Below are 15749 nucleotides of genomic sequence, written 5' to 3' on the forward strand. Positions count from 1 at the left end.
ACGGTGCAGATCATCCAAGGGGGCTTTGGAGCTGAGAAGCGGCGCTGATGCTGGCCCTGGAGGCGTGGGCGCTGGACTCTCACCTCTGCCTCTGTGACAGAGGGAGCTGGGTCAGCGGTTCGGCTGCCTGAGCCCTGCAGAGAAAAAGCCAACGCCTGCAGCAGCTTGACAGTGACTCTGCCAGGCCGGGGAAGCTGTGCTCGGGAAACAGCCGGGGGACGGGACAGGGCCAAATTAAGAGGGGCACATTCTGGAACCGGGACGAGCCAGCAGCTGGAGGCAGCAGACAGACGGGAGACGTAACAGACACACAAAATCTCTCGCTACGATTGGTCTCCTGTTCAGCAGTTCCTAACAATGATCACGTCAGTTTGCAAGTTAAAAAGATTACACCCCCCCTTCCGCTTATTAATTCGAATTAAGACTAACCCCCTCGCACTCGGCCAGTGACGGTGACCACCACGGCCTTATCTATAGCCTGGGAGCGGAAGGCTTCGACTATCAGTGGGCTCGGGAGCTCGGTTCATGGGGGGGCGGGGGGCTTTGCCGAGCACAACCCCGCCCTGCTCTCGAAGGCAGGAGTGCTGGAAGTCCCCGCTTAGGTATTCCATCGTCTGCTGCATCATGGTGCTCTGGCTGGGGGCACCGGCCCCAGCTCTGTAGTGAGGTCCAGCCGCGCACTCCAGGGCCGCCCCCATAGGCTGCCCCCCACCGTGGAAAGGCATGGCCAGGTCCTGGGAGCCTGAGCTGTCGCTGTTAGGGGTGGGCAGGAGGTTATTCCACAAGGGCTGGAAATAATGCCCGTTGGCATAGGGCATGGGGCCGGGCAGGCCGTTGATGGGAGGCGAGGGGGTCGGCTTCTCCAGGGGGGGCTTCACGTTGAACGGCTGGCCCATGCAGAGTTCCAGGGCATAGCCCGGCGCTTTGCCGGGGAACCCTTGCCCGCCTAGCTCTCGGGCGGGGGGCTTGCCCATCAGCCCAGAGGGGCCAACCGCATCCCCGCACATCTGCTGCAGGTGAGTCAGCTGGTGCTGGTTCCAGGCTGCCACCTGCTTCATTTCGCTTTGGTACGCAGAGGAGCCCCTGCTCATGCTCCCCAGGGGGGCACCCATGGCGGCGGCGGCAGCTGGCATGGTGGCAGCGTGGGGAGCATGCTCGCCAGGGTTCACCACGCAGGAAGGCAGGGGCGTGGGGACGTTGTGGGCGGACACCCTGGTGCTCGCGCTGATCAGGAGGTTGCGGCTGATGGGGCTGGGGTTGGCGATCTGTCCCTCGCACACTGAGGTAGCGCTGATGCCCGCTCGTGCCTGGCAGAACTGGTTGATCTGGTGTACTATGCTGCTCAAGTCCGGGGGCTGGTTCTGCTGCAGGGTGGCGGCCATGGAGAGGGGGATGGTTGAGGTAGACACAGTCACATTCGGGGGGGCGTCAGCGTCTGGGACCTTCCTGCCCCCGTGCAAGCCCACTGGCGGCGGGGGCTGCTGCTGCAGCAAGTGGTTGGCGGGGTGCGGCGGCTGCTGCTGCTGCAGGGCCGGGTGGGCCAGAGGCTGCGGGTGCTGGATGGCTGAAGGGATCCCCTGAGGGTGCTGAGCCATGCTCTGGGCGTGCTGCAGAGCCTGCTGGCGTGCCAACACCTGTGGGTGGCTTAAAGTGCTTGGTGCCGCGTAGGGGGCGGAAGGGGGGTTCATCATGGCTTCCGGCAGCAGGCGCGCACGAGTCCCGTCAAAGTCCTTGACGACGCCTTTGGCCGGGGACCTGACTATGGCCAGTAGGCCGGTTTTCACAGCAGCCTGAGAGGGTGGGTATGGACTGTACCTCTGCCCGGAAGTGTCCAGTCCGTTCACAGTACGACGAATGTGTTTCCGTTGAGGAACCTTGACGCTGTTGGGGAAAATTTTGATAGTCAGGGGGTGATTGGCCACCTTCTTAGCATACGCGTCCAACTCTGCTGGAGTAGGGTGCTGTGCGGATCTCATTTTCTGTGTAGTGTCCCCTGGTGGGGAGAGGAGGGGGGGGGAACAGAGTTAAGAGAGAGAGCCTGTCAAGAGCCGACTCAACAGGCAACCAGTGCCGTGTTTTCAGAACACAAGAACCACCCTTCTGGATTAGACCCGGGGGCCCCACCGAGCCCAGGATCCTGTGCCTAGCAGCCGCCACCCAGGGACCTCCGGGACACTTTTGGACTTTTGTGGCGGGTGCTGCCTCAAAACAGCTGCTGGATGAGGCAGAGCCGGCCCAGAAGAAGACTGTCATGGTCGACCTTCAGTCACACCACGAAGAATCCTCATGCTGTGGTAGCAGTTGCCAGTGCTCCCTCTGAGCTGTGGAGTCCTGTGAACAAACTTCTACTTTGTGAGCTCCGGGCATTAAGGTTGTGAGCGAGCGACTTGGCTGCTGCATAATTTAGTTTGCGCTGGAGCCCTCCTTCCTGAGCTAAGGCAAAAAATGTGTGAGCCGGAGGCTAGAAACTCTGAGCTAGCTCACACTAACTCAGCTTAGAGGGAACACTGGCACCTGCCACCAAAGCAATGTTTTTAAAATATCTTCCCGGCCGTTCAACTCTCCAGTGGCCATTCAGAAGCCTTGCTGGCCAAGAGAAGAAGAAGCAGAGATTGGATTTATACCCTGCCCTTCACTGACAAATGGGGCATGAAGTCATCCTCGCCTTGCCAACTGTTCAGCCCCGGACAACCAGCAGCCAAGCCAGCACCGTGAGAGGGAAGTTCCACTCGTCATGTTCACTGATAATTGTCACCTTCATTTATTTGCCAGTTTCTCTCTCTCTTTCTTTAAAGCCATCTAATCTAGAGGTTGGAATACAAAACGATACAGCGTAGCCAGTGTTCCCTCTAAGGTGAGTTAGTGTGAGCTAGCTCACAGTTTTTTGTCTCAGCTTAGGAAGGACGGCTCCAGAGCAAACTAATTTATGCAGTAGCCAAGTTGCTCGCTCACAACTTTAATGCCAGTAGCTCACAAAGTAGAATTTTTGCTCACAAGACTCCACAGCTTAGAGGAAGTATTGAGAGTAGCCCAATTGTGTTGGATCTCGGAAGCTAAGCAGGGTTGGTACTTGGAAGAGAGACTACCGAGGACGACTCTGCAAAGGGAGGCGATGGCAAACCACCTCCCCTTCATCACTTGCCTTGAAACCCTGCGGGTGCCCTAAGTCGGCTGCAACTGGACCTCACTTTACACACAGTGTAGCGGCTAGGGGTGTGGAAAAAACCAACAACTTCGGCCCGACTTGGATTTGGCCGAATTGGGCAGAATCAATTTCAGCCGGCAGAAAGACTCCCACCTGTCAATTTTGGCAGCAGAAGATTTGGGAGTCTTTCATCCAGCCAAATGTCATTTTCGGCCCCATTATATCCTATGGGCCATTGAAGTTAATGGCAAAAACATTGGTTATATTCTGGGGGATGGAGGAGACAGGGTTTGAGGGAGAGGCTCCAAACTTGCAGGGTAGCGCTGCTGGAGCCTCTCCCCAAGATACCCACCACATTTCAAGAACATTGTAGACCAGGGGGTCCAATTCTAAGGATCCCCCAAACAGGTTGCCCCCCATCCCCTCCATTGTTCTCTATAGTAGGGAAAAAGTTACTTTCCCCCCACTGTTCTGTTAGTGGCTCTGGGGGGGAGGAGGTTTGAGGGAGAGGCTCCAAATTTTCAGGGTAGCTTCGGGAGACTCTCCCCACATAAACCCCCATGTCCCAAAGCAATTGGACCAGTGGGCCCAATTCTATGGGCACCCAAACAAGTTACCCCCATTACCTCCATTGTTTCCAATGGGGAAACCCAGCCAGCAGCACTTAAGGCAGGCCAGCAGGCAGCACCCAGCAGTCAGACTCTCCCAGAGAATCTCAGGGAAAGTGAACTGTCTTGGGAGGTTCTTGTTTGCCATGAGAACAAGTGGCACACTCCAGACCAAGTGGCACTGCAAGCATGCCACACTGCCCACACAGAAACCCCAAAAGACCAACAGGAAGAGCACTTATACAGGCCCTGCCCCGTATAAATTGATGGTGCAACCGCATTGGACCACTCACACCACACACACCTAAAAAATAATATTTATAGCACTGGAAAAAATGCAGAAAAGGGCAACTACAATGATAAGAGGAGGACACGTTCCCTATGAAGAAAGGTTAAGGCGCTTGGGGATCTTAGCTTTGAGAAACAATGACTGAGGGGTGACGATAAAAGGTGTACAAGGCTATGCATGGGATGGAGCAGGTAGAGAAAGAAGTACTTTTCACCCTTTCTCACAAGACAAGAACTTGTGGCCACTCAATGAAACTGCTGAGCAGTCAGGTTAGAAATTAGAACGGATGAAATGAAGTCCTTCTTCACCCAAACAGTGATTAACACATGGATTAACACTGGTGACTAGTGGCTATAGATAAGAAGGAACTCTTGGTCTCTGGGGCAAGTGATGCTCTGGTGCGGGGGGGGGGGCAACCCCTCACCTCTTTTAATAGTATACTGGATTACTTATAGTTTTTTTTAAAAACAACTCCTGAACACCAGCCACTGATGGACCACTGCTCTGCTCCAGCCTCCATATGTTTGTCAAATTCCATCTGGAAGCTGTTCATGCCAGTCACCACCACCACCCCCTGTGGCAGTGAATTCCATGTGGTAATCACTGTTTGGGAGCCCATAGAATTGGGCCCACTGGTCCAATTGCTTTGGGACATGGGGTTTATGTGGGGAGAGTCTCCCGAAGCTACCATGAAAATTTGGAACCTCTCCCTCAAACCCCCTCCCCCCCCCAGAGCCACTAACAGCACCGTGGGGAAAAAGTAACTTTTTTCCCATAGAGAACAATGGAGGGGATGGGGGCAACCTGTTTGGGGGCCCGTAGAATTGGACCCCCTGGTCTACAATGTTCTTGAAACATGGTGAGTATCTTGGAGAGAGGCTCCAGCAGCTATCCTGCAAGTTTGGAGCCTCTCCCTCAAACTCCGTCTCCTCCAGCCCCCAGAATATACCCTATGTTTTAGCCATTGTTTTCAATGGCCCATAAGATACAACGGGGCTGAATTGCCGCCGAATTTCGGCGGCAAGCCGATTCAGATCAGAGAATCTGAATCAGCCTGCAGCAGCCCGAAAGGGGCCTGAATCAGCCATGTTCGGGGGTGCATTCGGTTCAGATGAACCAAATGAACATCCCTAGTAGCAGCCATCAAAAATAAGTTTTTATGACTCTTGTCATGTTTTATTCTGTGAGCCACCTTGGCTAGGCTGCCAGAGAGATGTTACAGACATTGTCTGAAGAAACCTGAAATCTTTTATGGGTGGGACCATCTGATTTCATTATCAGCAGTGCCTAATGCAAGGGAGGCTTTGGGATAAGCACAGCTGCTGATCTATGCCTGTCCTGTGGTGCTTGACAGAGGCCGGGGAGGTAGTGCAGAGGCCTGGGTACAAGGGATGCCTGCTCTGTGCCAAATCTACCTTCTCGCTGTGCCAGGGGCTTGTAGCTACCTTGTCAGCTGAGGCCGAGGGCACTTGGTCCGGGTGGCCCCACCACCACCCTGCAGTCAGCTGCCTTGCCATTCCAGGGTTTTATTCAGGCCACCCTTGCCATGGTGGGCAAGAGACCTGCCCAGGCACCCAGGCTGGCAGCACCCTCTGTGGAAGACGAGCCTACTCTTCTTCCCTTCCCCCTTCAGCTGGGCACTGCCCTTCCTAATGTAGGCCTGGGGGGGGGGGAGGAGGAGGAAGGAGGAGGAAGGAGAAGAAGAGAGAAGAGACTGGATTCATACCCTGCCCTTCACTCAGGAGTCTCAGAGAGGCGTACAATCTCCTTCCCTTTCCCTCCCCACAACAGACACCCTGTGAGGTAGGTGGGGCTCTTTCGAGGACTGCTCTTGAGAGAACGGCTCCGAGAGAACTTGTGACTGACCCAAGGCCACACCAGCAGCTGCATGTGGAGGAGTGGGTAATCAAACCTGGTTCTCCCAGATTGGAGTCCGCGCTCCTGAGCATGTAGCCCACCACCCAGCTCCTCTTTGCTGCTGCCACCGTCGCCATCAGTACCATGATGCAGAGGCGCAATCCAAGTGCCAAGGGGGTGGACAGCAGAGCCAGAGAGCGCGCCTCCTTCTCCACCCATACTGACCCTGCACCATTGGTTGAGGGCCTGGAGGAGAAAGCATCACTGAAGTGCAGCCCTCCCTTGCAGGCAGTGACTTCTTCTATGCAGCAGGGCATACCACTAATGATTCTGGGGGTCCATCTTTGAATTTTGCCCAGAAGGCCCCCAGCCAAGGGCTGATCAACTCACATTTCTGAAGTCCAGCATTCATCTGCGGGAAAGAAAGCAGCTGGAAAGAGAGATCCCCTGGTCCCGACAGGCAGGCCAGCATGACAGGCAGCCGTCAGCAGTTGGGGTCTTCAGACCTCTGCACCCTGCAACGAGAGAGGAAGCTGATCACTGGGAAATTGGCGGAAATTTTTAATTGCTTAAACTTCTTGGAAGATGCTACAAACCAGCAGTTTTTCAACTACTGCCCATTAGATTTCAGCAAATATGCGTATTACCACTGCCCCCTCCACTCCACATTCAGATACCAGAGGAAGCATAGACATTTAATAAACAAATTCATTGTTCAACACTGGCTCCTGTTTTAATTTCACATTACTGTAACGTACCAGATTCAAAGAAGCCTCAGATTTTTTAAAAAAGTGTGCCTCATTTAAGCAGGGAGCACTGCAAAGTTCAAGCGCCCAACAGAGGTGCTTTTTTAAAAGTATCTGTGTGTCTGTGTGCCTGGAAGTCATGGTGACTTCTGACAATCCCTACTGGGGCTTGGATGTTTTTCAGAGAGGTAGCTTCATAGCCTGCCTCAGCATCCCGAGCCCTGGTATTCCTTGGAGGTCTCCCTTCCAAGGACTTGCCAGTGTGGGCCCTGGTTAGCTTCCAAGATCAGATTTGCCTGGGCTATCCAGGTCACGGAAACAGAGGTGCTTTTTGAGATACTAAAGATGGCCATCCATAATTCAACATCTAATTCCAAAACAAGTGGCTGTAAATGGGAGAATGGAGGGCAGCTATGTCTACAAAATGAAAACAATGGAATGTGCATGGTCCACGGCACCCTGTAGCTTTCTGTAAAATGCTCATGTCAAGGCATGACTGTGCTTGCCCCCTGCCTCCACAACTGCACACTGATGGAAGTGCCGTCATCTGCCACAAACTAGTCCTGAACCCAGCTTGAAGGAAGCTGCAATGGGCAAGCCCCCCAGAGCAAGACTTGGGCTATGAGTGGGCCCAGATTCCATGGGCACACAGGCAAAGCATAGGACAAAGTGTAGAAGTGTTTCCTCAGAATCTCAGCATTTGTGTGTGCTTTAAAAAAAATTTTTTTTTAAAAAAAACCCCACAAATCCACAAGACACGTTCATGTCCCTAATGGCTGAGAAGAAGAGTGCAGGGGGTTGGACTAGATGACCTGCAAGGTCCCTTCCAACTCTTAACGTTCTATGATTCTATGAAAGTGCACAGGAAGCAGGAGACTAGAAATATAAAGGCACGGGGAGGGGCGAATCCTGTTTTCCTCAGGTCTTCTATGGAAAAACTGGAAATTTGGGGTAGAGCTAAAAAACAACAACAAAACCCAAAATATTTCTTCTTCTGGGACGAGTGAAAAGCATTTTAAGAGAACGTTTTGCTCACTGAGAACGTGGAGCGTGAAGACTGTTATGTAAGAACTAACAGGTCAACAAATTCTTGCAAAACGTGCATGGAGGGAAATCGCAAACCCCCCCCCCCCAATGCTGCCTCCACTACCTGCATTCTCTGCTCCTTGCTGCTTCATCACCCTTCTCTGCCCCTGATCACCACCACTTTTGTTCCCCCCTTGCTCCCGCACTGACCGCTACTTCCTTCCCTTCTCCACCAATTTATTTATTTACTTCCTTTATAGTTCACTTCTATCAATAAGATTCAAGGCAGATTACAACTGAAAGAGCAAAAGCTGGGATCACCACATACAGCCAACAAAATCAGAAAAATACTGCAGAGAGACACAGTAGGGTACAGACAGTAAAGCAGGAATTACAAGACTGGAGGACAAGGTAATGAAACATTACATATAGTAAAGAGTACAAACTGGATCACAAAATTAAGGTAAAGGTAAAGGTTCCCTTGCTCAAAAGCCAGTTGAGTCCGACTTTAGGGTTGCGGTGCTCATCTCCGTTTCCAAGCCGAAGAGCCAGCGCTGTCCGAAGACGTTTCCGTGGTCATGTGGCCGGCATGACTAAACACCAAGGCGCACGGAACGCTGCTACCTTCCCACCGAAGTGGTACCTATTTATCTACTTGCAATTTCTTGCTTTCGAACTGCTAGGTTGGCAGGAACTGGAACTAGAGATGGAAACTCACTCCGTCATGCGGCACCCGGGTCTCGAACTGCTGAACTACTGACCTTCCACAGCCTGCAGTTCAGCGTCTTAACCACTTAAGCCACTGCAGCTCCTAATCACAAAATTAGAACATGGCAAAAAAAATAATAATAATGAAGAATAGCTCCCTATAGTAATTGAGCTGCAGTGATCTGCACCAAGTGAAGCCTGGGTTACCTTCAAGGGCAGATCCATGTAAAGTGCAATACAGCAGTGTAGCCTTAACGTTACCACGCCATGAGTTTATGTGGCCAAACAAAACATTTGTTTTCCCGTCTGAAATAACATGCTTCGCCAACAATAGTGCTGGGTCCAGTATAACCCTCAAGCTCTTAACTGAGTCAGCAAGGGAGGAAGAACCATAACCTCCAAGACCTTCCTTCTGGGTGGTGGTTGTTTTTTTTGGGGTGTGCGTGTGTCTGTTTGTACTTGTGTGCCTGGAAGTCATAGTTGACTTCTGGTAACCCCTAGTGGGGCTTGGATATTCAGAGAGGCAGATTGCTATTGCCTGCCCCCTGCATCCTGGCCCTGGTATTCCTTGGAGATCTCCCTTCCAAGTATACTTGCTTAGCTTCTGAGATCTGACAGGTCAGGGCACCCTCCAAGACCTTCCTGACTAGCATCACCTCCCAGTTGCTTAGAGATGTGAAGGCCCGGAAAAAAACCGGAAAAATTCGGGAAAAACCGTTCTTTCCCCATTTTTTTCCTGAAGCTTTTTGGTTTTTTTCCGAAAAAATTGAAAAATTGGAAAAATTGAAAAAGAAAAAAAAATGATTATGGAACGTTTTATTTTAACATGATGAATAAAATATTTTAAGACAAGGTGTTCAAATATCTTCCAAATCATTTCTAAAATATGGTATCAGATTGATCTAATTTCTGTGCACTGAAGACAAGCAAGTCCTAGGTTACAAACTGAACCCTCCAATGCAAGAACAAGATGCATTTCTTCCTTTAGGAGGTGCGATTGTCAGAAGAAAATAAAAAAGTTTCAGTTTTGTTTTTGCATGTGGGTGGGTATTCTGTTTGAAATAATTGTTTGGATACACTGTATTTTTAATATGCTAGTTGTGATAATTTCATGCCAAGTAAAAATGTCCATAGTCATATTTTATGTTCCTAAAGTAACAGAATGACTTTCAATCTAGAAAAGACAAAAGAAATGCTAATGTAGCATTTTTTTCAATTTTTCCAAAAATTTCTGTTTTTTCCTGGAAAAAAACAGGGAAAAACGGGTTTTTTTCCTAGCTTCAAAATTTCCAGAAATTTTACATCTCTACACTTGCTAGGCCTCAGCTTCCGCTTTAGCCATTTAACCACAGCAACCAGGCACTGGCTCAGGACCGCAACAACAGCACCAGGTGGTCGAGCCAAAGAAATCTGCTGTCGGCATACTGATGGCACCCGGCTTCAGAATCACCAGTCATTTATCCCAAGGCCCTTACATAAAGTTTGATGGCTTATCTCCCTGTCCCATCTTGCTCCTTTCTGCCAGCTGCGGGTTTGCAGCTTGGTCGAACTTACACACACTGAGTGCAGTCACAAGCAATGCTCCCTCTAAGCTGTGGAGTCTTGTGAGGAAAAATTCTACTTTGTGAGCTACTGGCCTTACAGTTGTGAGCGAGCCATTTGGTCACTGCAGAAATTAGTCTGCTCTGGAGCCATCCTTCCTGAGCCAAGACAAAAACGTGTGAGATGGAGGCTAAAAAACTGTGAGCTAGCTCACACTAACTCAGCTTAGAGGGAACAGTGGTCACAAGAGACTGAAAGACCAGGGTGAATTCTCAGGCAGAGGGCATCTCCCTGTATGGTGCAGCAGCAATGGCTCCCCCTCTTTATGTTGGGTATATCGCAATTTGATTGTTAAAAACAAGTTTAGACTTGATAAGAAAAGTAATTCATACATTTCCCCGTGTCTATGTGAGAACCTCTGCCGATTTTTCAGATGAGGAATCTACCACATCTGTGCCTCCAAAACGCTCTCAAGATTTTAAATGACCACATGAGGGAAGAATCTGCTGTGAAACTGACACTGGAAGGAAGGAAGGAAAAGAGAGAGAGGGAGGAGGGAGAGAGAAACAGGCCACATTGGAGTAGAAAGCTGGCAAGATCCTTCTTTGGACTCCAGGCAAATGAACTTTCAGTTTTAAACGCCAAAGATTAATTAGCGGCAGGCTACTAGGGTCTGGCGCGTCCAGAAAACCGCAGCTTGCAGATTCCCCAAACCCCGAGTCCCACCAGCTGTTTGACATTTCCAGCAACGTGGCGGTCATGAACGCAGGCATGTTCTTTCACTCAGCACGTCTCTATAGCTCCGTCGACACAGCTTTAGCATCGAGTCCACTGCAATAGGAAACTCCCTCCGGTCTCTGTCATAACCCGGCCACGGCCATCAACCCCCAACAACCTGGCACTTGGGAGGGTTGGAAAGGAAAGCACTCTTGTCCCCACTACTTCCACCCCTGATCGCCTGACGACACGTAGCCCCAACTACACAGTTCCTTGACCACCTACTGCCCAGTAGCATGCCAGTCAGTTTCTGTGCCCAACAGGCACCCTGGCTTGCATGGAGAGATGTGGGGCACGAGGGCACTGGCATCTTATATACTGCCAACCCACTTGCTCTAGAGTTTCCCGGATCCAGCGGGGTAGGCCCCCCCCTGCAGAATCTCCTTGATGGCCACCTCAAAGGTGCAGCCCTGTGGCTTTGAAGTCCATCCAGTACCACGCTTCAGGCCCGGGCACAAACGCAGCTGCAAAGCGCAAGAAGGACATGCAAATAATGACGATGCCTCTTGACAACAAAAGTTAATTGGATCTAATTGAACTGATGCAAGTGATGCTACAGCTGGCAGAGTGCCAGCACTCGAGCACACAAAGAGTGAGCATGGTCAAGTTTGTCGAAACTCTGAGCTAGACGGCTTATTTTTCCATATATGCACTAATCATTTACCCCCACCCCACCCCCATGCAGCACCACTGAACGTGGCATTCACATAGAAGCATAAGCAAAAGAGACAGAAGCCTGCTTTGTACGGCGTGCCATCTACACGCAATACAGGGGAGACGGCGGTAAACCAACTGCATTTGCCTGGAGCAGAGCGAGGATTTTAAAATGTTAAGCCAGAGACTTCCTCGGAATCCACCTCTCTGTGAAAGACTGAGAAGGGGGGTGGGAGAGAGACACCACTGCACAGGTGCTTTGGGAGGAGGCTTCAGCGTGTAGTCCAGACCAGTGAGCACCCGAGGATGCTACAGCTGAATAAACAAAGATCACAGGCAGGAAGCGCTGCTGGGAAAGGGAGAGTCTTAAGGACAATGAGTGGGCACTGGTTGCAGAAGTGGATGGGAGGTCCCAAGGTAGGGATCCAGGGAGGAATATCAGTGCAACCAGGGTGCCCCACAGACTGCCAACCAAGCCAGTTTGGTGTAGTGGTTAGGAGCACAGACTCGTCCCGGAAAACCAGGTTTGATTCCCCACTACTCCACATGCAGCTGCTGGTGTGACCCTGGGTCAGTCACAAGTTCTTTCAGAGCTGTTCTCTCAAGGGCAGCTCTCGGCCCCACCTACCTCACAGGGTGTCTGTTGTGGGGAGGGGAAGGGAAAGGAGATCGTAAGCCGCTCTGAGACCCTTTTGGGTAGTGAAGGGCAGGGTATTAATCCAATCTCTTCTCTTCTTCCCTTCCTCCATCGCTTGCAATGGGCTGCCACATGCCCTCTTATTGCACACTGCCCTCTGAATGGAGTGCCCCCCCCCCAGGTACACAGGGCAGGTGAAAACAGGGCAGAAGGGCAGCATGTTGTAATATGACATAGTGCTGTCATCATGACTCACCAGGCTCATCACTGGCCCATGAACACACACGAAACTACCTTACACTGAATCAGACCCATTGGTCCACCGAGGTCGGTATTGTCCCCACAGACTGGCAGAGGCTCGCCAAGGTCTAAGTTAGTGGTTGTTTCACATCACCTAGCACCTGGTCCTTTTAGCGGGAGGGAATGAAACCGGGACCTCCTGCACACCAAGCAGATCGCGTAACAGCTCTTCCCCATGTGAATGGAGAGTGCAGCCTACGACGAGCCATCATGCCTATAACCAGGGCTTGTTTTGGGGTTTTTTTTTTTAAAGAAGTGCTGGAATTCTCCAGAGGGAAATGAAGTTTTCACTCTGTATACTGAAAACTCATGTGTTTTTAAACGTTTTAAAAAGAAGTTTGTCGAAGAGGTTCCGGAACTCTGTTGCGGCACATTCCCCCAGAAGAAAAGCCCTGCCTGTAACTGTAGGGGCAAATGCGACAGAAGAGTGTGCTCCTCCACACAGGGTGCAATTTGCTTGCGGAACTCACTGCCACAGGCTGCAGCAACGGTCTCTAGCCTGGATTGCTTTACAAAGGGGATTGAACAAATGTGTGAAGGCGGAGCGGTCTGTCAGTGGCGATTAGCCAGGATAGCTGCCTCTGAATGACTGAGCTGACCATGCATCTCTGAAGGACAGTAGATGGTGGTGGCGACCTTTGTTCTTCGGGCCCCTGCTGTTGGCCCAGCTGGGAAACAGGATGCTGGGCACAGTCGTGAGCTCGCGGGGCTCTCTTAACATTCTGCCCACGGGGCTCATCCTGCCTTTGTGTCATTACAGTTCTTCAAGGAACCCCCTGCCGTGGTAAGCTCTCAAAAAGCCTCCAGAATTCCCCCAGGACAGAATTTATGAATCGCTGCACAACACACTCGAATCTCTCAAGGAACAGGGCTAGGCTCCCGTCAACAGCCATCTTGGCATGGAAGGGTCAGCCAGTTTGGTGTCGTGGTTAAGTGTGCGGACTCTAATCTGGGAGAACCGGGTTTGATTCCCCACTCCTCCACTTGCACCTGCTGATGTGACCTTGGGTCAGTCACAAGCTCTGGTCCTTGAAAAAGAGCAGTTTGTGTCAGAGTTCTCTCAGCCCCACCCACCTCACAGGGTGTCTGTTGTGGGGAGGGGAAGGGAAAGGAGTTTGTAAGCTGCTCTGAGACTCCAAGTGAAGGGCAGGGTATAAATCCAATCTCTTCTCTTCTTCTTCTTCCCATACTTATGGTGAGGAGAAAACACTAAAAACAGGGTTACATGCCCCTCCCCCAGACGACACTCTGACCTCCATGGAGTGCAGGCAACAACATTAGCAAGCTTCTCGTGCGAAATCTGTCCAGGTGGCTAGAAGGGGAAGTTTCTGGCCCAGTTCCCGTGGGCTGGCTTGCCTACATGTTTGTAATTAACAGACCAGAAAATGGCCTTTGATTTTTAATTAGCAACAGGGTGCACTTTCCAGAGAGTCTCTCAGACAAATGTTTCAAAGCACTTTTGCAATCAGTGAGAACTCGAAGCTGCTCCAGAAGAGGGGAGAAATGGGAGAAAGAAGTTGCACCAATCCTCTAAGTGCACGAAAGAAAAAGAATAAAACCAGAGTGGCCGGCCCTCCAAACCCAAGGACTGCTAATGCACTGGTACAGGAAGAGGCCCTCCAAGCATCAGCAGGGCCACCCGTGTGGTCTCCAGCCTTGAACATGGGACCACTGGGCTCTTTGCCCATCAGCAGCCGGCAAAACTGATTTTGCAATATGGACTATGCCCACAAAAAGACTGGCTTCTCCTAGCTGGCAGGGGAGAGGAAAGAGAAGTGACACAGGTGAAGAAGCCCTGACCGCCACCACTACTAGACCCATGTAAAGGTAAAGGTTCCCTTGCTCGAAAGCCAGTCGAGTCCGACTTTAGGGTTGCGGTGCTCATCTCCGTTTCAAAGCCGAAGAGCCAGCACTGTCCGAAGACGTTTCCGTGGTCATGTGGCCGGCATGTGACTAAACACCAAGGCGCACGGAACGCTGTTTCCTTCCCACCGAAGTGGTACCTATTTATCTACTTGCAATTTCTTGCTTTCAAACTGCTAGGTTGGCAGGAGCTGGAACTAGAGACGGGAGCTCACCCCGTCTTGCGGCACCCGGGTCTCGAACTGCTGAACTACTGACCTTCCACAGCCTGCAGTTCAGCATCTTAACCACTTGAGCCACTGCAGCTCCCTAGACCCATGTACTTACTGTAAGTAAGCCCCGTCAGAGTTACAACAAATTCACAAGTGCTCTTACTAGCCTGCCTGTCAACACACCACCACCACAGAGAAGCATTTGTGGCACAAGACTGGCCTGAAAGAGAACAGGTCCCCAGCTTACAAATTTTCCCGTCCCTGGTTTGCTCGGTGGAAACTCTTTATGTACCACGAGCCAAATAAAACAGTGGCTGTTTACGAGATCATCTAAAAGGGTCGGAAGTGCATTGGTTAGTAATGCTGAAGGCAGAGCGGACACGAGGAGTCTGGGTTTTACCCCGACCTGCTTACTGGCAGCAGCTGCCCAATGAGTGAGGTTTGCAGGAAAGCAATGCATGAAGCCTTCTGCTAGGTTTCAACTTGGGCACCTGTTTCCTATAAGCAGCAGCCCCAAAGAAAAAAGGGGGTGGTGCCGGGGGGGGGGGGGGGGGGACTGCAGACACCCCAAAGCCAGCAGCATGCAAATGCTCTTGAAGCTGTGGAGGAAAATGTGTTTTTGTATTAAATAAAGGTGTCCCCCAAGCTTTAAAAAAAATTATACAACAGATATCCTCTTCCATGTGCAGACTGCCCCTTCCTCCCTTAAACCTGGTAGTGGGGGCAACCATTCCAAGTCAGGAGATAGTTAAGGCTTGGCACCTCTGGTTTGCAAGCATGCAGCCTCTTAACTTGAGCTATAAGCTCATTCGACCAATATCTGCCACCATCCAGGAAGGATGTAAAAGTGTATTTCTTTTAGCCTCATTATAAGCCGCTGCCCAAGAGTTCCACTGTCTGCTCTGCTGATCCAGGGAGGAGGAAGAATGCCCAGGGAGCATGGGCTGCCCCTCCTTGCCTAACCCCATGAACTGTCAGGAAGATGCTGACACCAGGCTTCTGAAACTGGGATGCTCTAAATGCTAAGCCCCGTCTCGCAGCTGCTCTGCCAGCAAAAGAACTGACCGGCCACATACCGGAGCCCGTGGTCCCACACTTCCCTGCAGGAGGCAGATCTGTAAGTGACATCTCAAGAATTAAACTGATGGAGATGCATTTCGCCTAGCGACTCTTCGTGACAGTCCAGAGTTCAGAAATCAGCCAGCGGTTCATTCCAGCTCCTCTTTATCAGAGCAAAGAACAGCCTCTACTGCCTTCTCTGCCCGGGCCCTGTCGCAAGTTCTGGGAGCTTCACCTAATTTCTCAGAACAGCCTGATGCACACACCAAGTCAGTTGGTGAACATTTAATCTTCCTCAGCAGCAAGCCTTTCATTCAGCCAGCCAA

General features: G+C 51.2%; 1 protein-coding gene across 1 annotated transcript in view; it reads right to left on the reverse strand.

Moving 5' to 3' along the window:
- The window catches only part of FAM222B (family with sequence similarity 222 member B), a 39660-nt gene continuing 23911 nt past the window's right edge, over positions 1–15749 (reverse strand). Inside the window, exons 2-3 of the mRNA XM_015421875.1 lie at positions 6290–6414; positions 1–1993 (exon numbers count right to left, since the gene is read on the reverse strand). Of these exons, the coding sequence (XP_015277361.1) occupies positions 468–1993; positions 6290–6371 (1608 nt within the window). The 5' untranslated portion in view covers positions 6372–6414 and the 3' untranslated portion in view covers positions 1–467. The remainder of the gene's footprint in view (positions 1994–6289; positions 6415–15749) is intronic.

This window comes from Gekko japonicus, unplaced genomic scaffold, assembly GCF_001447785.1.
Source record: "Gekko japonicus isolate JY-2015 unplaced genomic scaffold, Gekko_japonicus_V1.1 scaffold21, whole genome shotgun sequence".
NCBI lineage: Eukaryota > Metazoa > Chordata > Lepidosauria > Squamata > Gekkonidae > Gekko > Gekko japonicus.